This window comes from Meleagris gallopavo, chromosome 23, assembly GCF_905368555.1.
Source record: "Meleagris gallopavo chromosome 23, MGAL_WU_HG_1.1, whole genome shotgun sequence".
In the NCBI taxonomy this organism is placed as follows: domain Eukaryota; kingdom Metazoa; phylum Chordata; class Aves; order Galliformes; family Phasianidae; genus Meleagris; species Meleagris gallopavo.
Window position 1 is genome coordinate 3,426,828 of NC_139426.1, and position 26,652 is coordinate 3,453,479.

The window sequence follows — 26,652 nt, forward strand, 5'->3', positions numbered from 1 at the left end:
ACCTTCACATAAAAGCAGGGCATGATTGTCAAGCCAACTTCTAGTTCTGTAAGAACAGTGACTCCCATCTGGACGTGCTGAGAGGGACAGAGCTGAAACAGGTATGGGTTATTTTGCTTTCTAGGGGAGAGCTGAGAGAGCCTGACTAGAGAACTGCTTGCATCAGACTCAGGGTCTTCCCATGAAGCCATAGTATCTATCTAACAATACAGAGGAAAGCCTACAGTGGCAGTTCTCAACCGCTGGCTCACAGGCTGCAAACTGCCTGCACAGCCCCTCCAGCTGCTGTTCCACTTGCCACAATGTGCCTTGGCTGAAGGGAGCTGTGATTTGCAGCGTGTTGCTTACAGCGTAGCACTGCTCAGGGAACACGGAAGGGAGCTCAGATCGGCAGGAAGGGGAGAGAGTGGAAGGGCTTTGTGTTTTCCAGAAGGGGGCGGCTACATGATGGGAAAGCACATCTGGTAAAGAGCTTATTCACAGAATCACAGAATGGCCAGGGTTGGAAGGGACCTCAAGGATCACAAATCTCCAATGCCTGCCACTTGCAGGGCCACCAACCTCCACATTTAATACCAGCCCAGGCTGCCCATGGCCCCATCCAGCCTGGCCTTGAACACCTCCAGGGATGGACGGGGCATCCACAGCCTCTCTGGGTTCCAGCACCTCAGCACTCTCTGTAAAGAACTTCCCCGACATCCAACTTAAATCTTCCCTCCCTCAACTTAAAACCATTTCCCCTTGTCCTGCAGCTATCAACCCTTTCAATTTCTTTATCGGTTTCACTTTCATAATTCTCTCAGCCACTATTTTACTTTCCTTGCCTGCCTCAAAGCCACATATCGATGTAAACGGCAACGTTCCCGTAAGCTCCCTGCTTTCCAACGTGCGCGAGAGGCCCTGGGAGAGACGATCCTTCTCTCGGAAGCCTTTCTCCAGGCCTGGGCGTGCAGCCGGGCCGCGCTGCGCTGCCGCAGCCTCCCTGCAGAGGGAGCTCGCTGTGCCTGGCGCCTCGGCATTCCCGCGTGTCAATGTAGGAAAGGAAAAAAAAAAAGCAGAGCGGAGCGGGCAGCCCCGGGCGCCGGGCCAGGCACGACGGCACCGCCGCCCCCCGGAACGGCCGGCAGCCCGGCGGCCGCCCCCGCCCCCGCGGCCACGATCTCGGCCTTTGCGGCGCTGACTCACGGCGCTACCGCCGCACGACTCCGGCCTTTCACGCCGCGCCGTGAGTCACGGCTCCCGCCCCCGAAGGACAGAGGGGCGGAGCGGCGGCGGCGGGGGGGCGGCCGAACCGCGTACAAAGCGGCGCCGGCGAGGTCACGGCGCCGGTGGTGGCGGCGGCGGCGGCGGGGGAGCGGCATGGACGGAGCCGGGGCGATGCTGGCCCGCTGCCCCGCCGCCGGGCTGGGCGTCACGGTGTGCGCCGCCGCCGCCGCCGGGCTGCTGCTGTACCGCATAGCGCGGAGGTACGGGCCGGATCGGAGGGAGCGGCGGGCGGGGCCGGATGGGGCCCGGCGGCGGGAAGGATCCGCGCGGGGCGGCGGCGCGGGGGCCTCGTGGGCCGGGGAGGTGGCGGGAGGGGAGCGGGGAAGAGGTTCCGCGTAGCCGAGGCTCTGCCCGGTGAAGGGCTGGGCGTGTTTCCCGCGTTCCCAGGAATCGCTCCGTGCCTTTGTGTTCCGAGGAGTCGGCTGCCGTGGGAGCCGCGCTTTAAAAAATACTCCGAACGTCTTTCCTTCCTCCGGGACGTAGGACGAGTCGCGAGGATCTCTGGAATCCCGGCGTTGGGTTTGGTTGTTAACGTGCTTCTGGTGCTCGGGACGAGGAGAGCGGTTTGCTTCCTGCGGAAGGTGTGATTGCTGTAGGGAGCAGAGCGCCGCGCCGTGCTGCGAGCTGGGAAGTCAGTTGTTTACCCGCCGCAGTCCTGTAGACGTTTTGTTCTGTGTGCAGCGTTTCCGACCTTAGGACAAAATTAAACAGATCGGTTAAAGCCGAAGTTTGAAAAGCATCTGGAGAGAGTTCAGGGTATGGGCTGCATGAAAGAGCTTAATTCTTAGACTGTAATCTAGCACGGTTGGAATGTGGGAATATACAGAACAAGAGGCGTGTTAGACTGTAACAGAACAGGCTGTTCCTCAGCTGAGCGCTGGGGTAAAAGAAGGCCCCATGGGCTCGTGGTGTGAAGGTTCCTGTCAGGTTTATGCTTCAAAACAGAAGCATGCTTCTATATCCACAACAAAACCCTTCAGGTCTGCTCTATTGTGTTTGCAGTTTATATGACCGTATCAAGCATCAGTGGTCTGTCAGCCTGTATGCAGGTATTGGCACTTCTGAGGCATATTTAGTAAAGGGTGGCCTAAAGCGATCCGAAGTGAAGCAGGTAGCTGGCTTTGACCCTATTGGCTCTCATGTGTCCTTTGAGGCCAAAGCTGGAATTTGTGCTTAAGTTTGTCAAAATGTCTCTGGAATGGGAAGCATTTCTTACCAAGTCCTTGTCGAGCTTTAAATAGTTCCATCATGTGATGCTGATAATTCTTTAGGGCTCTGCGTTTGTTTTTCAATCCCATTCCAGTGTTACTTTTTTGACTAAGTTAAATGAGTCCTCCAGAGTCAGTAAGGTAGCAGCTTCATAGGAGATGTAGGGATCCAGAGAGATGTGATGTTGCTTCTGCTGTTAGTGCAGTTCAGTTCCATTTTCAGAGCAAGTAAATACTATATAGGTAAGCAGAAGGTGACTTTTCCACAACAGTTTCTGCTTCCATAGAAAGGGTAATAAAGCTAATCTGAACAATTTAGTGCAAAGCAGTGCTGGCATAACTGTTAACATGTAGAGTTACACTGCTGTAACTGTGGCAGCATCCTACATGGTTGCTTTTTTTACCAAGGCAGGAAAGGAGTTGCTGTATACTCAGATAAGCAGGGCAGCTCCTTAAGGTTTACAAGTTTGGGCCAGAAATAAAAACTCTGATGTGTTTGTGGTCTTCCTTTGAGGTCACAGCATTGCAACTGGCTTCTTAGGTGTTCTTGGAAGTCCTTTGCTGAGTTCAGACCTGCAACTGTAGCCATTTTTCCTTCATTTTTTATGCCCCTCCTGATTGTTGGCTACTGACTTACTGCCAGGACCAACAGAGAGTACCTTGTGAGGGACTCTTTTCTGGGGCTATTCTGGTCAGTGGTGGCAGAGGCTGCTCATAGGAACCATCACTTGGATGCCTGCTGGAATCCAGACAGTTGGGATGCTTCTTTTCACAATGGGTCTGCCCTGGAAGACCCCTTTTGACAGCACAGCCTGGAATTGCAGGTCAGTGAGTGCCACCCAGAAGCTGAGCTTCCCTGACTGTGAGCTGAACTCAGCATCAAGTTCATTCATGCAAAAACCCTATGCATAGAAAATAGTCCAAACCTGCCAATTTTTCCACCTTGTTAGGGTGTGTGTGCTACTAGATTTAAAGCTGGTACAGCAAACGTGCAGTAATTCAATTGCTGTTTGCTGCTCACGTTTAACTTTGCAGAGTGGCTCTTTTGTCCAGGGAAGCTGATTCATGTTAATGCTGTGTTAGAATATAAACTCCTTGCAGGTGGTTTTCCTGCTGCTCTGTAAAGAATTGAGCACAGGTAGATTCTTATATAGGTTTTGCACTGCCTGTCTTCTCATAACGATGTCTGACTTCAGAAGCACTATGTGCTCTGGGTTATGATGTTCAGTCGCTGTGTGGATTCAGTGAAGATGTGAGTAGTTGAACATCTTTCAGTCTGTATTTGAGAGTCGGGCTCTTTTTTTGTTGTTGTTGTTCAAGTCCTGCCCAGTTACTAGAAAATTAGCACCCCACCTACATGTTCTTGCCTCAGATGACCTTTTTTTCTTCTTTCTGTATCCAGATTTTTAAAATTATTTTTATTTTTTTCCTCACGTTTCTATGGCAACAGATTATAGCGTTACAAAAGGAAGGATTATTGCTTTTTATCCTAAATAATCTAGGATGTAGCAATTTCTTTTGCATACATTGTGTGAGTGAATGGCAGCTATTTAACCCTTGATAGCACATCCTTAACTCCAAGCATGAGAAGAGGAATCCTGTTTGGTAAAGGTGGAAGGGTCTTGAGTGTATTAACAATTCAAATCCTGCTTTACTACTTTTTTCTGCTTTCCACCTCTGTGTTATCCATGAATTTAGTGCTTCTGTCTATTCCATCCTGTCACAGAAGAGGGAAGTAGAGGCTGAAGTACAGCATCTCTTCTTTTCACCAGTGCCAGAGGATGGCTCATCAGGGAGGGATGGAAGCACTTTGCTCCAGTGCCTCTATTAGTTCAAGGAGCTGTGCAGTGACCTACATCTGAGCATGGAATTTAGGTTGTGCTTGCTGTCAAAGTGCATGCTCAAGGCACAGTAGGATTTGTATTAGACTAGCATGCTAAATTCTTTGCATTATATGTTGACAGCTTTTACACTTAAGGTAGTGAGATGAAACTGGCACTACTAGGTGTTGCAGTCCATCCATTGTGTGGCTTTTTTACCTGGATCTTTGGTAGTGACAAGGGTAATGTGGACTAGCCACTTAATTTTCTGTGTTTCTTTTCTTTTTCTTCTTTCTCATGCCTGTCAGCTTCAGTGGTTGTATTTTTATCTCAGATTGCTTACTGTTTTGAGCCCCCTTGGCAATCAAGCAAAGAATTAAGTGGAGAACATTGATCTTAGGAGGGGCGTGGGAGTATACATCTATTTTGAGAAGAGAATCTGTCACCCTAGTAGCTCCAGCCATTTCCTTTCAGCATCTGGCAGGGAATCCTCTATGCACTCTTTGTGGCTTTGCGGGCTTCTTTCTGGTGCTTTGTTTCAAGTTTATCCTTGTTGTTCATATTTAAACAGGATGCTCAAGGATTTGATGTTTTACAAATCAATTTTCAAGACAAGGTCGTTGGAAATGGGAGTTGGGAAGAATCTTAATTATAGGCATCCAGCTGCAAGGGTCATTGCTGTAACAAAAGCCTGTGTAACTAAGGGGAGAACCACCTGCCTGTTTGGTTGCGGGGTTTCACATCTCTTCAGCATTCAGGTGTTTCTGTACAGAATGCTGCAACAGCAGAGGGCAAAGAGAAAGGAAGCTGCTCCCAACTTGGGCATTTTGGCTCCTGCTGTTTGCTCTCTAAGCTCTCACGAGCTGCCTTGCTCAGTTGATTTCAGATGTTTGATGTTTGCCTAGCAGCTCTGTTTTTGGGCACAGATCACTGTGTGGGGTCCTGTGTTGTTTTTTTCTCCTGACTGGGCCAACTTTTAGCAGCCATTCACCTGTCACAGCAGTGTATTTATGTATGTGCCCTATATGGACACCCTCCTGTAAAAGCTGTCTGGCTCTCACAGCTTCACGAAGCTGGGCAGCAAATGGGGCAGGCAGCAGCTGGACCTGTCTGTCTGCATGGCCACCAAGGCCAGTCCCTGCAGCTGCCCTCTCTTGGAGATGTGATTCTGGCTGATTATGATTAAGTCCAGACAGCTGAGCTGTGTTGATATGAAGCTTCTCCTTGGATATTGCTCCAGACTTGAAGACAAATGCAGAGCTTCTTGAGCAGACAGGATCAAGGGCCAACGTACTGAAGTTTTTTGTTGAACATTTGTCACAACCTCTAATGGCACCATGTCACAGCTGTTTCTCCTGCAGTAACTGTTTAAAAACAAACAAACAAAAAAAATCAAAACAAGGGGTTTATGGTCTGGGTGATTAGATTAGTCTTCATCTTTTCAGTTTCAGAATGTAAAAACTGGGGAAGGCCTGATGATTCCTCATTTCCTTCTTTTTAGCTTGAGCTGTTGGAAGAAACAGCTATTTACAGTGCCTGCAATTTGGGCTAATTTGATATGCATTTGTCCTTGAAAAATTCCGTGATAATCAAGGCAGGTAGCACTGTAGCAGTGAGCTCACTTCCTAGGTTTCTGAATACCGTCATACACAGTTTTTATGGACCGTTCCCAGGATCTTGTATATCAAGCAGATACTGTACTGTACTCTTTGTGAATATGAATGCTGGTGATTATGAACATGACTTCTATTCCCAAATGTACCTCTGGAAAAGCTAGTGAAGTGGTTTATTCACAAGGTTGTTATTAAAGTTCTGGCATGTCCACAGTACTAGCACAAAGAGATATTAGCATCAGGCAGGAATTTGTTTCTACTCTAGTTGTTCTTCTTTTCATTGCTAAGATAACTGGTGTGAGTCAGACAGTTAAACGTACTGAATGGGAAGGTTGGCTGTTATTCCAGGCTCTCTTACGGTTCCCTGTTTGAAAGCCATCGCTTTCCTTCACATCAGATCTGATGCTGATGCCTGACACGTTTCTGTTCCTAACAGGAAGAAGCCCACACATGTGACAGTGAACTGCTGGTTTTGTAATCAGGACACGGTGGTGCCATATGGGAATCGCAACTGCTGGGATTGCCCCAACTGCGAGCAGTACAACGGCTTCCAAGAGGTACTGTGATGAGTAGCCTGGAGCGTGGCTGGGGAGGTGCTCTGTGGCTGAATATCCAGCAGATTGACAGCTGGTGGCTCTGTGCTGAGCACCTACAATCAGCTGCTGAGTACACTTGTTCACATTTGAGAGAGCATCTGCGTGCATGGGGATGTGCTGACATGGAGTGGTGATGTCAAGGCCTTTGCCCTTTGAAACAGGGGAAGAAAATTTGTCATTTTCACCAGTATCTCTGAAAGTTGTTTTTTTTTTTTTTTTTTTAATATGGAATGATTATTCTTTTGTATTTTGGAATAGATGAATTGTGTCACATAGGGTGACAAATTACAAGGCCAAAAGCCAACAACTGCTTACAATGGATGTATAGAATAGTGGATGAGGAGAAGATCTGAAGTGTTTTTATCTCTTTTTCACTTTTCTTTTTGTTACTTAATTATGGAGTACAGAGCTTGGAGGATTTTGTTGTCAGCTAGAGAATACCTAACTTTGTTTTATATGATCTCACTTTTGTTTTTCCTTCTGGTTTCTTTTTGATTCTTTTCAGAATGGAGACTACAACAAGCCCATCCCCGCTCAGTACATGGAACACCTTAACCATGTTGTTTCAGGTGCTACAACTTTCTGTGATCCCACCAAACCACAGCAGTGGGTGAGCAGCCAAATTCTGCTTTGCAAGAAATGCAACAACCATCAAACTACAAAGATCAAACAGCTCGCTTCATTCTCACCAAGGGAGGAGGTAGGTCTTGGGTAGGGACTGGCATCATGGAAGGACATTCATCCTATGCTTTCCACATGGCAGGGCTGTGTGTCTTTTGTGGCCCTTCATCTACAGAGTCATAGAGTGGCTTGGGTTGGAAGGGACCCAAAGGACCATCCAGTTCCAGCCCCTCTGCCACGTGCTTTGCTGGGGGCAAGGGCTAGTCTAGTTTTCTGTCTTATCATCTGTGTTCATGAGATGTGAACAAAACTGGCAAAACCGGCTACAGAAAAATTGGCCACAAATTGGGGATTCCCATAAGAACAACAGAAGCTTTCTCTGTGTGCTGTATGTGTCTCTTCTGGTATATGGAGGCTTGGTGAGCTATATGGGAAGCTGATTGTATGGCTTGCCTCCAGTTTAGTATTCTTCAGATGTAGTTTCAGGACTTTTTCTGGAGTCTGGAAGCATGCCTCATTCGTGTGTCAAAAGTGAGCATAATAACTGGTAAGGGATCTGCAGTGCTCACCTACTTGTTTTTTTTTTTTTTTTTCCTATCATCAGGGCAAATATGATGAGGAGATTGAGGTGTATAAGCACCATCTGGAGCAGACCTACAAACTGTGTCGTCCATGCCAGGCTGCTGTGGAATATTACATAAAGCATCAGAATCGGCAGCTGCGGGCTCTGCTGCTCAGCCACCACTTCAAACGCCGTGAGACAGACAAGACCTATACTCAGGTATGTTGCAGGAGAGAAGAGGAAATTTAGGGGGAAGTACAGAAAAATCAGTGCCTCTGCACCTGAGTTTATAGCTGGGGGATATATCAGTGCTGGTGGCTGCCATGGGACTTTCTAAATCTGGGACCATGGGTGCATAACAGAAGTTTAGAAAAATGTGGAATAGTTTGCACAGATACTCCCTGTTGTTAATTTGATCTTTCTGTCTTGTTAGTGTCATTTAGGAGACTGTCTGAAATGTAATTATGAAAGAGTGGAATCAGAACGGTGGGACAGAGAAAAGGGGAGATAGGGAAGCTAAGTCGTGAGTACAGTGCAGGAAACTACAGAGTTCAGGAAAAAAGAAATAAGTATGACGGAAGGTGATCTCTGAGCTCTTTGGCTCAGTGCCCAGCAGACCTTGGCTTCTGCTTGTCATTCTGTTCTTTGCTACCCTACCACGTCCCATCCAGCATCAGTTCAGTACAGAGATGGACAAGGGCAAAACTGTTCAGTAAACCATACGGTCTAAGTAAAGCACCATTTCAAAACCTTACTGCAGTTTTTTTTTCAGCTTCTAACAAGAAGTTTTTCTCTTTCTCTGCAGAATTTGTGTTCATCTTCCTCTACTACTTCCATAACTACACCAGCTCAGGTGATATTTCTGCGGTTCTTGGCCTTCCTCAGCTGTGCTTTCCTGGTTCTGTTGGCTTTGTACGGATCAGGCGACCCCTTCTCACTCAATGCTGCAGTCCCTGCTCCTGTCTCTTCTAGTCCAGCATCTGTTCAGAACAGGACTGGCACGAGCTCACATGCAGACTTGGGAAATGACACTTCCATAACGATGGCAGGCTGGCAGGAACTGCTCCACATGCTCCCAGAACAGATGGTGGAGAACCTGAGCGCTGCATGGGATTACGGGAAGAATCATCAGATGGCAGTTGCTGTTCTTGGGTTGTTCACCTGCCTGCTAGCAATGTTCTTGGCTGGGCGGATCAGGTGGGTGTGCTCTTTACTTCTGTTCCAATTCAAGAAAAATTGCATTGGCGGTTTTGTCTTGCTCAGTGAGACATGGGGCAGCCCCAGAATGGCAAACATAGCCATAGTACTGGGTGGCACTGTTCTCCATGTTCTTCTTTGGATTTCTAGCAAGTTTAATAGCAGAGCTTACTTCTTTTGTGTCTTGATTCATTCCATTTAAGCTGGAATTACAGTGAATGTAAAGTTCCCAGTGCAACTGTGTCATCCATTGGAGAGCAAAACCAGTCTGTTGGGTGTTCTTAGCACAGCAGTGGGAAAGGCTGGTGGTGATACATCCCGCAGCACATGGCCTGCTCAGCCTTTGAACTTTCCCCACTTCTTCCCCAGCTTTTCCCTTCCCACCCCTTCCTCACAGCTATGGGATGGGGTTTGTTGAAGTTTCAACTCTTACCTTGTATCTTCATTGCTTGTTCTTGATTTTGTTGTTGTTGTTGTTTTTTTTTGACATTGCAGGCTCCGAAGAATTGATGCATTTGCTTCAGTCTTGTGGTTCATAGTGATGAGCCTGCATTTAGCTGAGAGGTACCTGAAGATGGAAACACCCAGCTGGCTAGATACGGCCAAATTTGGCACCACGTCCCTATGCTGCTTGGTGGGCTTCACTGCAGCAGTGGCAACGCGGAAATCAACGGGCCAGCGGAGATACCGGCCCCGAAGGTCAGAGCCAGAGCAGTGACACTGGGGGAAGGAGGAAAAAAGCCTTATGAACTCTGTGCGACTGGTGCTTCTCTCTCCTCCTTTTATTTTCTCTCCCTTTTATTATTATTTTTTTTTTTCATTAGAAAAGCAGTGAAGATCTTTCCTTCTTTTATATATAAATATATATATATTTTTTTTCCTGCCATCCTTGCTTCCCACTCTGTTAGCTGCTTGGAGCATTCCCACTGCTGGTGCTAGCCAAGGAAGCTTCTGCTGCTGCATCCCTTCTCCCTTACTTCTGAATCCTACGTCAGCAGTGCAAATATCCAACCTTTCCAAAGCCAGTTCTTCCAGCAACTGCTTCACAAACTGCTCCATAAATGCAGACTCCTTCCCATCCTGCTTCTCCAGCCAAAGAGATTCTGGCTTCTCCTGTCCTTCTGGTTCTTCTCACTGCCTGTCCATCCTTAGCCAGTCACAGAGGAATCCTCTTCCTTGATACTCCATGAGGCCTGGGCCACATTCAATTTTCTAATGGTGCTGGTCGCTTTAATTTCAAACTGATGGAAACTTGCCTCTGGATTCTGAGTCCTCCTGGCGTATGCTGTAGTAACACTGCATGGTGTGTGGGCATGCAAGGAGTGGATATTCATAGTCCATAACATTGTTCTTCTTGCCTTCCACTGTGTAGCATCACTTAACTGCATGCTGTCTTGCTCTGCTATTCTTCTGGGACTCCTATCTTAAATGAAAAGGAGGCTTGAAGTCCTTTTGACTGGAACTTCAATAATCTATTTTAAAGGGTGCTTTAAAAGGTGATGTAGCTGACAGTGTCCTGGTTAGATATCTGAAAATATTTTAGGCTTAATTTTCAGTTCTACCAGTGGCTGTTGTTTTTTGTGCTAGTTTTCTTTATTTGTTTGGGTTGTTTTCTTTTTTTTGTAAGAGGAGCCTCTGTGTAAAAGCACAACTGGATGAAGCTGTGTTCCTCTACTCCTGTAGCCTTAGAAAGAGAAGGTATACAGTACTTGCAACTCTATGCTGTGCTATATGGCTGACTTCTGCTGTATGTCACTACTTATCCAGTTAATGTTTTACTTAAAAGAAATGCAGGTTCCTGAGAACACAGATATGCTGTAGTAAGGGCTGGGAGCTTCTGCTGCAGGAGCCATAGCAATAGAAATGGATTATGTTTGTTACTGGAGGGAACGTGGGCTGTCTTAGTGGAAGTTGGCATTGGTACTAATGCACCTAAAGAAAGGGGCCTGGAAATTGTAACTTCTGAATTGAGAGCCTGGCAGCCCTCTGCTGAAAGCTTGGATGGCTGGGTTACTGCATAAACAGAATGAAGCTTGAGCTTGTTGGGTCCTTGATGGGTAAGCAGTCTGATTATCTTGTGCATTTTTTCTGTAAGGCACTCCACTGATTTTTCCCATCTGAATTCAGGTCTTGCAGTTGGAGATGGGCTTTCTAGAGAGAACAGCACCATTCCAGGAAATCTGCTGTTATATTCAGAATAGCAGGCAGAACATGCCATGGTGATAGTCTGATATGTTAGCTGGATGTCTTGATCTTCCTATGCATAAACTCTAAAATAATCAGAATGGAGCTCTCACTGTGAAGTTTCTGCATCTCCCACTGAAAGATCCAGATGCTCCTGGATACTGGAGAAGCAGGTGAACCGCTAAGAACATTATTTAAGGAAACAAAATAGGTTTCATAGCTTTCATAGTTATTGTTCTTCAAGCCAATACTCACTGTGAAAGCACAAATGTAGCACTAACAAAAATTCTGTAGAGATCCATTAACAGTAAGCCAAGTGAGCTGAGTGTGTCATGGGCAGGTACAGCTCCTGGAAGAAAGACTTTGTGCCTGTAACATAGCAGCTGGCATTGGAAGGGGACATGGAAACCTACTTCCCATATGTGCTCTTCTTTAGAAATGTTTTTAATGGTGCCTTCAAACAACTGCTGTATCCACCTCTAAGCCAGCGCAACACCTTTCTCCATTCTGGTGCTCACAAACGATGCTGTTCAGGTGGCTGCTTCTTTACACGTGCACAAAAGGGAACCAGCATCTTCGGAGCCTGGTTCTGCCCTTGTTTCCTGGTGCTTACCAATCCCAACCCAAAAGCTTTGTCTTCCAACTCCAAACTCCAGTTTTCCTTGTTCCAGTCTCAGGCTTCTAAAATGCTAAATAACAACTACTGTGTCTTATTTTCCATGAGGGCAATGGATATTTATTGAATTTAGAGTTTCTCTAAAGTAAATACTTATGAGGAGCCATGGGAGTTCATCAGAGCAGAAAAAGAGCCTGAAATGTGCACAGTCCTTAGTACTGGCTTAGACTTCTACAGTCACTCTGGCTCCTTTTTCTCACTATTAAGAGATTTAGTAGGAAGTGTGCCTTAAAAATCTGGTGTCTGTACCAGACCACAGGCTCCTCTGTCCTGTCAGCTAGTGGAAGAAGGGAGCAACATTAAGAAAGACAGCAGTAGGCTGGTGAAAAGATAGGAAGTAGCAAACAACTGCATATATTTTTGTAGATAGATGGTTTACCAGTGTCTACTCAGCCTTCCCTCCAGTGCACTGATCACTGCAATGTTTTCAGGCCTTGAAAACTCCTTACTGCAACTGTCCTTCCAACACAATTTTCCTGCAGTCATCTTCTCTTCAGAGAGTCGTGGACAAATCCACCTAATGAAATGGACGGTGGAACCACATCCAGTGCCAGCTCTGTCCTTCACTAAACTACATGCATGAAAGACCCAGATGACCTTATGTCTGTTATTGAAATAAGACCTCTGGCCTTTTTTCTGCTCCCTTCTTTGTCTTCAGTATTTCCCAGTTCACTTTTTAAAATGAAATGTGGGAAGGTACTCATTTTATATTAAGTTGTGATTGTCTTGTGCGTTTGCATACAGAACTTGAAGGTTCCTTCTGGCATGTGAGAAGCAGCTGGTCTTGCAGAGGTGAGCAGTTTCCCCTTGCTGCTCTGCTGTTAGCTATATCCAAATAGGGGGAGGAACCACGCTTTTAGAAGAGGAAAAAAGGGTGAGGTGAGGGAAAGTAGCTGACAAGTTGTTGAAGTATGTGGGAATGGTCTCAGTAACATCGTGCCTGGTTTCTAATGGCAATATCCTTTTTTTTTAGAAGGAATAAAATTGATCTGAATCTTCTTGCCCTGTAGCAGGGAAACTTGGTGGCAGCATGCAAAGGTGCTGATCAGCCTCTTCGGAAATTTTACTTTCAAGTGCTGAAAGGGCTGTGTCAGGTATTGCTTGGTCCTATTTCTTGTGGCCCCATAAGTCTGAGAAGCTGTTTTCTTCTCTTCTTTCTAGCAGTATTTTATTTTTTTTCTTTCAATTTATATATTCCCTGTATTTGCACTCTGAGCTCTGGCACTTTTTACACTTATTCTGTTCTTTTACATCATTCTTCTGTGCCTGATCTTTTCTCTTACTCTCTTGTCTTCTTTCCTATGCAGTGGTGTGATGGAATGTGGGGGGAGGTGTGCCCAAAATCCCTTGAGCAGGCAGTAGAACTGGGGGAAGGAGTGGGGTTTATACCGTGAAACCCAAATAATATTACTAAAAGAATATTTGAGGCAAGAACTCTTTGTCTTCACTTTATTCAAATTAATACAAGTGAAGTATGCTTACAGGTTGCAGTAATATTGCATTCAGAACACCAGAAAACTGCTTCGTTCTGTGGCCAGCCTGTACAACTGAAGCCTGGGTCTCTGCAGTGCTTTCTTCACCTTACAATTGAAGAATTTTTGGACTCTTAATTGGAAAAATTTTTAAAGCAAAACAAAATAACAAAACAGTTGTTGGAGTGTGACTCCTCATGCCAAAGAAGCTGTCTTTGCTTCAGACTTGAGCTTGTTTTCCCAGTGTTTGGTGCCTGAGCAAGTTGGTGCAGCTGCTGCTTCTGAAAACGAAAAACCTCAAAGCTTTAGGAACAAATATGCAGCAATTGCATTTCTGGTCTCTTAGAAGCTCTCTTTATGCCTTGCTTACATGTTTTGTTGGGGCTGATGGAATAGGAGGAGAGGGAAGCAAGAAAGAAAAGGACGTTTGTTTTATCAGTGGTTTATAAACTGCTAATATTAGATCTGTACCAGTTGTGTCCTTGGAGCTCCTCCTTAGACATTTAGGTCTGAAGAAGACGATTTTCAGTTATCAGTGTTTTACTATTGGCTATTTCTGGACAAAAATAGTTCTCTAGTTAAGGAAACTACTGCTGCCTTTACTGACACTGTTCCTGCAGAATCTGATTTCAATGCCAAATAGACTCTTCTAAACAATATGCCATGCTGTAGCTTCTGCAAGGAAGGTGCTTTACCAACCTCATGTCTTTCCTTGGGGTTCAGTTAAGAAATAGCTCAGCAGTTAGATGTGCCATCTGACTGCGGCAGGTTTCTTTCTCCCTCAGGCTCCAGCAGAAGGAAGTGCATACCAGCAGCTCAGTTATTCTGGTGCAAGCCTCACATCTGTGCATGGTGTCACTGTCCTTGCAAGGCTGAGATATTGATTTGTGTGACACATTTCCTTCTGCTGAGGGAAATAATAGCTACCAAAGGGCTGGTAACATACAAAAAAAACCACTATAAGAAATCATCCAGAACCACTTGGTTGGTGCTTTGAGCCTCTTATGTTCACTTAGAGGTATTTATATTTCGAGCTACAGAGAAACAGGTGGTAAGTAACCTGTGGTCACCAGATACAGCTCTGTTGCCTAAGGATTCTCCCAGCCATGCAGGCTAGACGATGCCAACACCATAACTCAACAGAATTAGAGGGTATTGGCCCCCAAAGCCTCTCATTTTAGGTGCTGCTTTTTGACTCTGGCCTTATGCTGTTGTCTGAACCACAGGATGGGAACTACAGAGTGGAGCTGAGCTGGTGAGGAGCTCTTAGTGAGTATGTGCCTCACTTAAAATCAAGCCTGCTCCAGCCCAACATGGCTGACTCTTAGCTCATATGGCGGCCGTGCCTGGCCTTCCAGCTCCAAAACACCTTGTGCCCTGCTCAGCAGAGTGAGATGCATAAAGGGGTCAAGGTGATTTTATTAAGTGCCTTTCCCTGGATGAACTTTTTGACAACACTACGTTGCTCTGCTTCAGTGGAACTGTTGCAGCTGCAGCTTGGGACAGCAATGCCTGCACGTCTGGCAGGATCACGCTTTTGTCCTGCATTTACCACCAGTGAGTGTGGGTGGGAATATGAGGGTACTTGGACTATACTCTTGGATTTTCATTGACTCTGCAGACACTATGAGGGTTGAAGTGAGAACCCAAAGCTAGCAACTGAGTAAGTATCTCTGCTGCTGCTGCTTTTGGTCTTCCTGAAGCCCTCCCTGATATCTGTGCATGCCAACTGACCCCTTCCTGACCTTTTACAATATTAGATATCCTGTATTTATATCCCATTCCTTTCTTTCTAATGACTTCTTCTTTCCTACGTCTGTGTTTTGCATGCCCTAGTGAACTGAGCTTGGGTGTGCCAAAGGGTGAGGACAGGAGAGGAATATAGCAATGGTGTAGTAGTGTTTTATTTTAACTCCAGTATTTTTTGAGTAAGCTGAAATGATGTGAAGCTAATAATCATGCTTAAATACTGTAGAAGTCATGTATGGATGTATTGTGGTCAAATTATTTATACTTATATAAACAGATCAAATTAATAGCTGGTTTCATTACTCCAGACTGACTCTGCTTGTGAAAGTGGGGAGTTGCAGAACATGGCTTTCAGTTTTTAAATAGCTGCCGTTGAAGTTGTGTGATCTCACGTGTAAACTTGTCAGTTCTTTCCAGGTGTGTCATCACCTGCATGTACACCTAAAGCTTCTTTGAGACTTGGCAGATGCTCTCACATGAAAGGGGCAGTACTCAGTCCTGAAGTGTACCAAGAGTACCCTGTAAAGCCTCATGGGACCAAAGCTATCGAGTACGCAGGCAGGGAAGAGGTCTCTGAACCTTCTGATTTTGCCAACGTCTGTGTTTTGTAGACATGGAATGTGTACACACCTTCGTGCCACCAGTTGGGGGGAGCTCAAATTGGTGCCAAACATCGCATCTGTATTCCAAAAGGTATCAGTGCAGGACCTGGCAGCTGGAGCCTTTTCAGCTTCAGTTCATCTCCCTCCCTTTTCACCTAAAGCAGAGTGACTTGTAGGAGAAAACAATTATTAGACTGAGCAGATGAAATTCCTAGCTCTGTTCTGGCATCAAAATCTTCATGTATTTGGGACCTGTGCTTTCTCAGCATTATTGTCCCTGCGTGCCTGCTTTTTATTTACCATATTGCTCTTTACTCCTGATTCTATCACCTTGACCAGAGGCACAGGTTATGGAACTGGCTGGTGGCCTGATGTAATGCAGCAGAACAGACAAGTGGCTGTATATCAGCTTGCAGAAACTTGCTTGTTTTGCAGCTAGCAATAAGCAAAGCAGCAGTGAGCTGCTTCTGCATTCTGTGCAGCAGCAATCTTGCTGTCTGCAGAACATAGTGCAGTTACACGGGAACAGTTTGTAGGTAAATTATAGTGGGAACTTGATTCCAAAGGAAACATTTTACCTAATGGTTGACAAGTGGTACCTTGACTGATTCCAGGCAGACAAACCTGGATACATACAGCAAGCTGCCTGACTCTTCACGTTACCTGTTGGCGTGAAGGGACCCATCTATAGTCTGTAGTCTGACCTGACCCATGCTCTCTCCCTGTCTCTCTCTCTATTCTGTGGGTGGTGCAGCATATCTGCAGTTAAAATGTGAATTTAAAACAAACACATGCTAACTTTGATAGGAGGGGGAGATATTTGGAGAGAGGAGGCTCTACTGGCAGGAGGTGCTTCTTCAGGACAGTGTACTGTCCCATGCCATGTAATGCACTTCTTTAATTTTCTGTTGGTTTTTTTTCTTTTTTCTTTTTTTTCTTCTCAAGTATCTGTGTAGAGGAATTGTGCCCAACTGTCTAGTAACGCTGTGATCATTGTAAACACTAATTACGATACCGATTTTGGATGTTCTCAATACTAAGTTCTGAAATAAATGGCTTCCGGGCCCTATTTCCACAAATCATCTGACTCCAGAGCCTTTTTTTTTCCCCCCCCTCTTCCTTTCTTGGTTACTTTTTCCACTTGCCAGAGCCACTTTTATCATGTACACAAATGGCTTGGAGAAATGCAGTCATCTGAGAGCAAAGGACTGTGATCTGACTGCTTCCTGCCTTATTGACCCTCTTGATTTTCTTGCTTTATTCCATTTGCTTCTGGAAGTTTTAGGTCTCCTGACCAATCTCATCCATCCCATGATAGCACCCCTGCCTCTTAGCAGCACCTGGGTCTCTTGACACAACAGTAGCAAACACTAGAGAAGAGTGCATAGAGAAGGATGAGAGTTTTGTCCATGTTACAGGAATTTATTCAGAGTAGAGCCATTCGTGGTCAGCCTTTAATCCTAAGGTATTGTGCTATCCTTAAGATTGTCCAACTCTTCCTTGGTAAATAGAAAAGTAGTTTTCTGGATGATTAATTGGCTGCCCAGAGGATTGGACGGCACTAACGTGTTGAGGTTGAGATTTGGGGTTGTTGAGTAGCAGAGACTTTGGAAGTCCAATCCAAAAAAGTAAAAATGCTACTGACAAGATTACAGTTAGAAGTGATGAATGACTGTAATGTATCCCATGCTCTTTCAGTGAAAACAGCCAAAAGTCAGTAAGTTAGAAATGCTGTTCTTCTGTGCAGCAAGGAGCTGTGTAAAGTTGGATCCTTTTGCACAAGAGTAGGAAAGGCACAAAGTTAGGAAAAAAGAGTAATGTTCACAAGTGATGCCCTGATCTGACCTTTCATAGACACTGCAGATATTGCTGTTTCTGAGATGAGCTGTATCATAGTGCTGACCTGCACTTCTTATTTCCTTCCAAATCCATTTTCCCTCTTGGAGGTCAGTATGTCCATTTGCTGTTCATGTCTGTATGTGTGGTGAGGCAAATGTCTCTGGATGTGCACCAAAGGACTCTGCACGTTTGCACTCTGCACATGACACCCTTCCCAGGTCCTCTGGAACCTGAAGAGGTTGGGCACTTTCTGCTGCAAGACTGACGAGTTCCTGGCTGCTGTTAAAGGCATGGCCTGCTTGCAAGCACCAGAGGCTGATTGGCTCAGATGTTGTTCAGCCTGATTGAGCTGGTCGGGATTGTTGATGTCTGCCTCATACTAGCAGATAAGTAGCTTTTTAAATTATGATCTTAAATCTGAACTGCTGCTTCTGCGTGCGCTAGCACTGTGTGATGTTGCTGCATCATATCTCTAATCTCCATGAGAGAGTGGCACGTGCATAAATCATCTGACAGCACTGAGATGTATTCCTCCACTCCCTGTCTTACTACTGGCTTTTCTCTGATAGATGAAAAACCAGGTTTCTATTCTCATCTGTCTCAGTGTTTTCATCAGAAGTGAGATTAAACCTCCAAATGTTGCAGTTTGATTACAGGCTGCAAAGTCTGGTATCTCCCTTTAAAAACGTATCTGTATATTCCCTCCATATTCTTTATTACTTCGTCATTGCTTATTTGACAAGAATATTGCCTGTTTCTAATTAAAGAACCTCACAGGAGATCCTTGAGGTATCTTGCTCAAATTCTAGACTTTTTCACGTATGTCACTCAGTTGTTAAAAAGTAAAACAAAGTTCCCATGTTTTCAGCATTGCATCCTTTTTAAAACAATCATTTAGAGGCTATGAGAACACAAGTGAGACTCCAAAGCAGATTCTGCTGGGGTAATGTGATGAATGGAGCTGCACTCATGGGTACTGATGTGTCTGCGAGGGGGAATGGGAAGAAGGTAGAAATTGGTGTCTCATTTTGTGAGAGATGGTTCACTCTGGGCTGATCCTTAAATCGTAAACCACCGCAAAGGTACATCACAAAATCTGAGTATCAGAAGTTAATTGCAGATTTATTTGCATATTAACTATATGCTGTGGCAGTTCTGACTGCAACAACTGCATAAAATGCCAAGTCCTGTCAGACAGTTACATTACCAGTAGAAGTTAGTGGTACTTAAAAACCAAGCTAACTGATGCAGGTATCTTTAAGTGCATTTTGTCAGTTCTCTCTCATCTTGTGTTCTCAGATTGGTATCACTGTTTTACAGCTCCCTTCTTTCACTTGCAAAGAACCTATTGGAAACAAAGATCTAGGAATTCAGTTCCATTACTATTGCCAATTGAAAGAGGCTGTGATAGAGATGGTGTTTTGTACATTAGAAGGGAGACACTGGAGAGAGTGCTGCAGGAGCACGGTTCCCTCTGCATGACTATAGTAGTACATATTAGTGGTTAATTATGATATATGAAGAAAGGAAAATGCAATGGCTTCGGCCTCAGTTTAGGATTGAGAAAGCCAGGTTTGTGTCTCTGTTCTATTGTAGGGTTTTTGTGTGACCCTGGACAAGTTCCTTAGCTTCTTTTTGCTTCTTCCTATCTGTGAGATGATGAGTCCAACAGAAATATAACAAAGGCAATTGTATCAAAGGGGCCTGCATGTTAGTTCTAAAATGGAAATGTGCCTAAATCTTTATCTAACTGTTCATAAAAACACTCTTCTCTGTGCTGGCGTCAGAGGTAAGATACTGATTCTGGTTTGTAAAGACAAGCAGATAACGGCTTGTTTCCCACAGGCACAAGATTTCTAAGTATGTACTTTACGTATGCATATAGCAAATATCAAGAACACTCTGTTATTGGTGTTCTGTGCATTTGGACTTTGTAAAACATTCTGATGATTTATATCAGAGTGATTTTCTCAGGGGAGAAGTCTAAGGACCTGAGATACTAAACTGTCCCACCATTTATTCCAGCCTGTATTGCAGAACGGGTCGGTGCACAATTTAATAAGGTTGAGCATTTCTTCCTTCCCCAGTTTCAAAGATGTAGAAATGTGCCCATAAGCTCAAAGCATTCTGTATCTTGTACTCCTGCACTGAAAAATAATGCAAACTTAGGGACACACCCAAGTTTTCCTATGCTAGAGATACAACCACCGTTGTAGCTCTAGTCCAAAAAAATCCCACAGATTTTTTTCTGTTCTGTTTAGGTTGTTGCATTCTGGGTCCCCTGGTTATAACTGAGAGGGAGTTACTGGAATGTCTCCATTCCTAAATGCTTGTCATGCCTGTCATTTACAGGTACTTCTCCGGGGATTCATTTACTCTGTTTCCCAATGGCACTGGGACTGGCTTCCCTTCCTCTACTACATCTCTCTTTGTCCCAACACCACCCAGTATTCTCCAGCTGACAAACCAGCAGCTCTTCAGGTCCCCACACAGAACTTCTTCTTCCTCTCTTCCTGGACGTCTCAACAGAGCACTCTCTCTGGGTACCATCCCCTCCTTGGCCAGAGCAGGTAAGGCAATGGAAAAAAGGAACCTGTTACATTTAGATTCTTTTCATTCCAAATATTTTGGGGGAGGATCACTTATTTTATTTCTAGAGACTATTGGGCAGATCTGTTCCACTGCACCTGGGAGAAGGTCATTATTCTGACTCTGGTATTGAGTCTACTTAGGAAAATGGAGACTTTTTTCTTGCCTAAACTTAACACCCCCCCCCCCTTCTGAGGTTGATGACAAGATGAAGCTGTTACCTTTTTCAAGGATAGATCCCTGGTAGCTGAGCCATCTAGGTTCAAGCTATTTTGTTTTTGCTTTTTAGATTCTGGCTACTTGTTCAGTGGAAGTCGACCAGCCTCACAATCATCTCAGTCCAAGGAATCTCCCACATCAGGTAATGCACTGAGGCTTCTGAGCAAGCATCTCTGCAGGATTTGCAGTGGGTGGATTGAAATGAGTGATTCCAATTTAATTCTTTCCTTCCTGCTCACATCACAGTGAAAGCACTGATGAAAATACTGCAGAAATAGTTCCAACTAAGATTGAGATTGCATTAAAATAAGATTTGGATATTCTTCTCCCTGGGAGAGCTTACACTGAAATCAGTGATACGAAGCAAGGATCCCTTCCCTACTCTACATGTGAGCTGAGATTATTTTGAAATGAGATTTAAAATTGTTTTTAGGGCAACTCTTCTGTTTTGCTCTCCTTCCCTAGCCCACAGAACTGGTAATTTAGCTCTGCCCTTTTGAACCTGTCTGTTGCACTCCTGACCCTGGGTGGATCATGGGCTGTTTGTGCTGCTGCAAATGCAGCAAACTAGTATACCTTATCCTTGAATGTACCAAGGTATATGTGGAATTTCTCTGTGTTTTGCAATGCACGAGAGAGAGAAACTGAATGAATTACGAATTATAGTACAAGGTACGTTGGTTGTTTGCAATTCCTGTTCTCTCTTCCTTAACAGCTGTTAAAGAAAACTGTGCCTCTTTTATCGGAGTTGTGATCTTTTTTTCTCTTCTGGGATATTTCCATTTCAGAGCACTTCTCCCTGCTGTCAGCCAGCTGTGCTCCCTCACGCATCCCCTCTCCAGCACCATCAGTGGCTGGCTCAGTGACTTCCAGCTCAGGTTCCCTGCGGTACCGCCGGCCTCTCATCAGCCCTGCCCGACTGAACCTGAAAGGACAGAAGCTGCTGCTTTTCCCATCTCAGAATGAGGCCCTGCTCACCCCAACCAGCTCAGAGGCGCACACCCACTCAGACAGCAACATCTTTACAACTGAGCTGTCCTCGTTTCCGAAAAAGAACCTCAGTGAGCGGGGAATGCATGGTATGCTGGCAGCGTGCTGCACTCCTGGAAATACATTTGTAGGATAGAGTTGGATTGCAAATAAAGTCGTGCATCATCTAGGGCGTATGGTAGATGGGAAACTTTTAACCATCACTCAGGTGGTGATGATTATTAGGTTACCAAAGCTCTCTTATGAATTCACTGGCCTGGAGAACCACTATTCTGCCAGAGCAGATGTCCTGTTCTCACTGAGTGGTGCCACAGGGATACTGCTGCCACTGCCCTTAGCCTTGTTTGTCAAGTTAAGGACCACGGTTCTGGTGATGCTGATATGGACAACTTATGAAACAAACTTGGCCTGTGTTTCCAGCTCCAATCCTCAATCTTTTCATGATTTTACCAGGCAAGCATTCATTACTCACAACCACCTTTAGGCTGCTAAATTGTACTGCTTTTGTCTTCCACTGGTGCCTTCTGAATTTTTATATCTCTTTTTGCAGATATGAGATCTGCTGTGGAAGGAGGCAGTATTTGCAGCAATAATTCCATCAGAAAGGAGGATCACTCATCACACTCATCTACCTGTGTGGTAGATACAACTACCAAAGGGGAAGATTTGGTGGGCTGGAGAGGTAAGTGCAAGTCTCATGGGCGCTTCACCGTGCCCATGAGGGCAACTGAGATCTTTCCTGTGGTAGTGATCTGATCTTGAGGTCAAAGAAATAAGTAGCAAAAGCGGTTCCTTTCTGCTATTTTAAACCCTTAACACAATTATTCCTATTCTTTGGGCCATTTGAAGAGTAGTGACAGCCAGAGTGCTCAACTGGGACAGAGGGCAAGAGGTGGGGATGTGGGTGTTTAGAAGAGGGACAAGATGAAAATAGAGCTAAGGAGTTCAGTGGAATCTTTCCTAACAGGAAAAGTGCTTCAGAAATTTCTGCTTACAGTGAAAACACTGGGCAAAGAGAGAATGCAGCATATGTTCTCCGTTATTTATCTCATCAGTTCTTTTAACATCTCCTCCTACTGTTCTTTCTCTCTTTGTATTCTCCTTTTCCACCAAGGTCATTTTGGTAACTCTGCTCTCCGAGGTCTGCTGGCAGTGAGTCTGACTCTCAATGCTATCTTCACATCAGCCTATGTCTACCGGAGCCTGCGCTGATTTGTGCCAACACTTCCTTTCTTACTGGTCCCACCTGCTTCCAAGAAGACTCCTTGACAAAATGAATTCAACCACGGTTTCATATCTAATGGCCGTGCCACTGGTGCATGCTGTTGGTTTTCATTGTTTTGTGTTTTTATAACGACTGTTTAGTCAGCTGTCATGACAAGGAACCCTATTGGCTGCTGCCATCACTTCCAGGTAGAACAGATCACAGGATTGTCCCTAGAGGTGGCGAGCAGAACTCTCAGAAAGCCCTAGCTCAAAGCCAGAGGCTGTTCAAATGTTTCATACGCTTTCTTTCAAATGAACTGACCCGAGACATGAGCCTGAAAAGGTGTAAGCTGCACTGTTAGGAATGTCCCCTCAGCTCTTTGTCCTGACATATTAACCTCATGCTGACGGTGCTAGAATTCTAGAATTAGAACAAATGAGCTGAAGAGGACACACGGCTTAGTAGTTGGTGCTGGGCTTTGTCTACAGTAACAGCATTCTCAGCTTCTTTGGCCAGTGGTTCCTCTTTTCCCTTTCCTTTGGCACTCTCTTCTCAATTATCCATGAACTTTTCTTTGGTTGTCTTAAGCTTGCCTGATCACATTGGTTACCCTGACAGCTCTGTCATATTTCTTGCATCTTATATGACCACGTGCTTCCACCCAGGCTCTGCCATGAGGCTACTCTCACCAACTGCCATTCTGATCTTATTGGTTCCCAGAAACTTCTCTGGTGCATACATCCAACCAGTGCTGTTGTAGGGATGTACAAATCTAAAACACACATCCTTTCGTGGTTTGCATTAGAGAGAAGAAACCTACATTTTATTTTGTGTTGGAGACATTAATTCTGTTGTAATAAGAAGGGATCCCCACTTGAAGGGCTTTAGCTCCCAACTCCAGCTGCTGCGGTTTTCACTGAAGGAGGAGTGGCATAGTTTGTTCTTGCTGTAAATTGCATGTATCTGTTGGGAGGTGCTTGAGGAGCTGTCTGATTGTATACATTGTGTAAAACTGGCTCCTCAGTCTGATACTGGGATTTGCAAAGTAATTATTTAAGATATTTCATAAATAAGTACCACGGTGCTCTTAGTGAGAGATGCCAGAGTTGCTTCTGGACAGTTCAGCTTTCTAGAAGGATAGTTTTTCTAACCCAAAGAAAGTAGCATTAGGTTCTCAAAAGCAGCTTATAGTTTGAGTGCTTCCACTTCTGGGTGAGTCATCAGCATGGCTTAGAGTTCAGGAGCCATGTAGAGTATCATGCTGAGCACTCAAAATTATTTAATACATCTTAGGAAAAAAAAAAAAAAAAAAAACAATCTTTATGCCTTGATTCTTAAATCCCAAATACAGAGAGGAGAACTACCAACATGCCAAGGATACCTGGTGAAAAGAAGCCAACTGGCATTAGCTGTGTATTTTCTGAAGCAGGTCTCACACTGTTAAGAGTTTTTTTTATTGTCTCTTCCTTTGGTCTCCTTTACCTCAAATGTCCTTTCTCTTTCCTTTCTCTTCATCCCATTGTCCTGTGTCTGCATCTTGAACTACAGTTAACCTTTCTGTGTCTTCCTCTTGGTCCTGCTTTTGTTCCCTTTACTGCACTCTTGCATGTGCACAGAAACACAGCATCTCTCTGCTGATAATTTTCTGCCCTACCCTAAATTTCACACCCTAGAATGATGATCACCCTTCCTTTCACTTAATTTTTTACTTGCATGTTTTATTGAGATCCTACCACAGCCTCACTCAGTCCCTCACATGAGCCAGACCCTAATCAGTATGCCATGTAACAAAGTGAGCAGGGCTTTACTGCTGCTGATTCAAGCTCTGCAAAATTAAATCTCCCTTTGTCTCTTCCATTTCTTCCTGCACTGTTTTAGCAGTCCACTTCCAGCCACTGCTCCCCATCCCTCCCTTGTTAGTGAGGCTAGTTGTTGCCTACTCTGCATCTTACATGCAGAGGACAGACCTCTGGCCACGCACTCATTGAGAGACTGCAGAGACCTGGCTGCCAGCACCCCTGTGCAGAGGTGTAGACCCAGGATAAACACCTGCAGCAGAAATAACTAGATGTGCTGCAGGTTGATGGTTAATTCTTTTGTAACTTGCATGAATTGTTACTTATAGCTGAACCTGACCCACAGTGTTGCTGTTATGAGCTTTTTATCCCCTTTATAGACTTGTGCAGGCTCACACAAGCATGTGTACAGGAAAGATGCTAGCAAACCAACATAGAAGCTTCTCCTTAGACCTGTGCTGTTTGCATTTGATGTTGTCCAGGTGTAATGTGTGACATCCCATTTGTGGATCCTTGTCCTGACTTCCAGCATACCCAGGGGCTGCCTATGCAGAGACAAGCCTGCCAGAAAATACAGTGGTTTTGCTTTTTATTATGCTGACAGAAGTGCACTGTGACTTCATGTATGCAAACTTCCTACTTTCACCTCCCAGTCTGCGCTGAGTTCATTTACCATCACACTCACCTGGGGCCCAAGTTGGTCTCTGTCTCTACCAGATTGCAATATAGAAATTCCCCTCCTTTCCAGCAACGAAGGAGCTGCACCCTCTGAATGCACCTCTTGTTGCCCAGAGCAGGAACGCTTTAAGCTGTTACTGCACTTCTGAATCCACTCACTGAAGCTGTTCTTAGATGAGCATTTGGAGACCGTGTCCAAAGCAATATAAAGACTTTGGATTTTATTGCTGAAGAGGGAAGACAACCAACTTTCTCATTCTGGTGCTAGAATACTCTCCAGTGGTGCTTTCACAGATGTGAAGCCTTTGCTTGAGTAGTACACAAGAGTACATGTGTGTATGTGTGTGCATGCATATGTATGACAACGTTTGGAGGGTTTCTTCATTTTGAAAGATCTGAACCCACGTTTGTCTTTATATTGTTGGCCTTAATCTAGCTCCTAGATACTGTGTCTATCTTGCTGCTGTTTTCTGTATGAAGCTGGTTTGGAGGAGAGGAAAGATCATCTGGTTCCCCTGTAAAATATTGTTGACTGGTGATGCTGATCTTCATACAGTGTTGTTTGGGGGTGAAATTTTATTTTTCTAATGTTTTTCCTACTCTAAAGAACTGTTGGAGTGTTTGGAACTGAAAAGATCATTATGAAATGGACTGTCTGATAAAGATTTTAGTGCTACTTAATAAAAACCACAATCAATCTTAAGGTGGAACATAAATGAGCTCCATTTCCATTCTCTGCCTTCCTCGGAACATTGTACTTCTTTGGGTGTGGGCTTGTTAGTTATGTTATGAGACTTGGTGAAGACTTTTAATGACTCTGTTGTTCTGAATTAGGAAAGATTTGGATTCTAGAACCTTGTTCCAGTTCTGCAGCCTTGGTGCAGTTTGGCAGATGCCATAGATGTTACACATGTACCTATTTGATGGGACGGATGGAACCAGTTGCTGATTTCTGAAAGTCATCACATCTTTTACCTAAAAGCTCAGACATGAAGTTGGTCATTGTGGCAATGTGGTGAAACTTATTGCTGGCATCCATAGGCCAGATTCATTGGAATTTTGCCTGTCTGCTCAAGCAACAAATTCAGCTTGTGAATGTTTTGTTCTCATTCTCTTCTTGGGTGGTGGGAACATCTTTAAACGCTGCTGAACTGCCTCGGTTCCTTTAAACAAGGCAGCTGAAATGAAGGGCTTGTGTTGCCTGTGGATGCTGCTATGTTCTTTTTCTTCCAGGTACCATTCCAGGAAATAACTGTGGTCTTAACCTCTATCACACACATCTGTTAGAAGGCTAGAAAGGGCCAGTTTGGCCAATGAGAGTTAAATTTTAATTACATATGTATATATACACATACACAGACGTGTGTGTATATATATGTATGTGAATATATGCACGTTGCAACAGAGAGTAATCATCACTGTTTTGAATGGAATTGGTATCTAGAGAGGGTGTGGAGGACAATTTTGAGTCCTAAACCTTATTTCCTGTGACAGAAACGCTGTATGTCATGTATGTGTACTTGTTTGGGGAGCTCTGACACTGTATAGTTTAGTTAAATTGTACTCCAGGGGGAGGAACTGTTCCTCGGAGGTTTTTAGTTCATACTTTGTGTTTAAAGAGGAATATTTTTCTTTAAAAAATAAAAATGGAAAAAATTTTCACCTTATAATGATTTTATTTCTTGGGGAGCTGAACGTTTTTGGGGGGTAGGGAGATGCTATTTGGGCTTGTGTGTGTCTGTGGTCAGATCAGCTTTGATCTCTTTGC

General features: G+C 44.6%; 1 protein-coding gene across 2 annotated transcripts; it reads left to right on the top strand.

Moving 5' to 3' along the window:
• Nucleotides 1–1,217: 1,217 nt before the first annotated feature.
• Nucleotides 1,218–26,554, top strand: TMEM201 (transmembrane protein 201). 2 transcript variants are annotated; one of them, XM_085242657.1, is made up of 11 exons: nt 1,218–1,466; nt 6,344–6,464; nt 7,009–7,203; nt 7,729–7,905; nt 8,492–8,883; nt 9,379–9,582; nt 19,758–19,975; nt 20,284–20,355; nt 21,002–21,292; nt 21,754–21,885; nt 22,318–26,554. In XM_085242657.1, the coding sequence occupies exons 1-11, from the start codon at nt 1,360–1,362 to the stop codon at nt 22,413–22,415; spliced, it is 2,007 nt and encodes a 668-aa protein (XP_085098783.1). In that variant the 5' UTR covers nt 1,218–1,359; the 3' UTR covers nt 22,416–26,554. The 2 variants fall into 2 exon arrangements, with proteins under 2 accessions (XP_085098783.1, XP_031412574.2); XM_031556714.2 differs by lacking the exon at nt 1,218–1,466 and adding an exon at nt 1,699–1,847.
• Nucleotides 26,555–26,652: the final 98 nt, after the last annotated feature.

What these genes read in the sequence shown, in the direction of transcription:
- TMEM201 (XM_085242657.1), top strand. Translation starts at nt 1,360, where the DNA reads ATGGACGGAGCCGGGGCGATGCTGGCCCGCTGCCCCGCCGCCGGGCTG. An exon ending in CTGTACCGCATAGCGCGGAG is followed by an intron (nt 1,467 to 6,343) that starts GTACGGGCCGGA and finishes TGTTCCTAACAG; the next exon opens with GAAGAAGCCCACACATGTGA. An exon ending in CAGACAAGACCTATACTCAG is followed by an intron (nt 7,906 to 8,491) that starts GTATGTTGCAGG and finishes CTTTCTCTGCAG; the next exon opens with AATTTGTGTTCATCTTCCTC.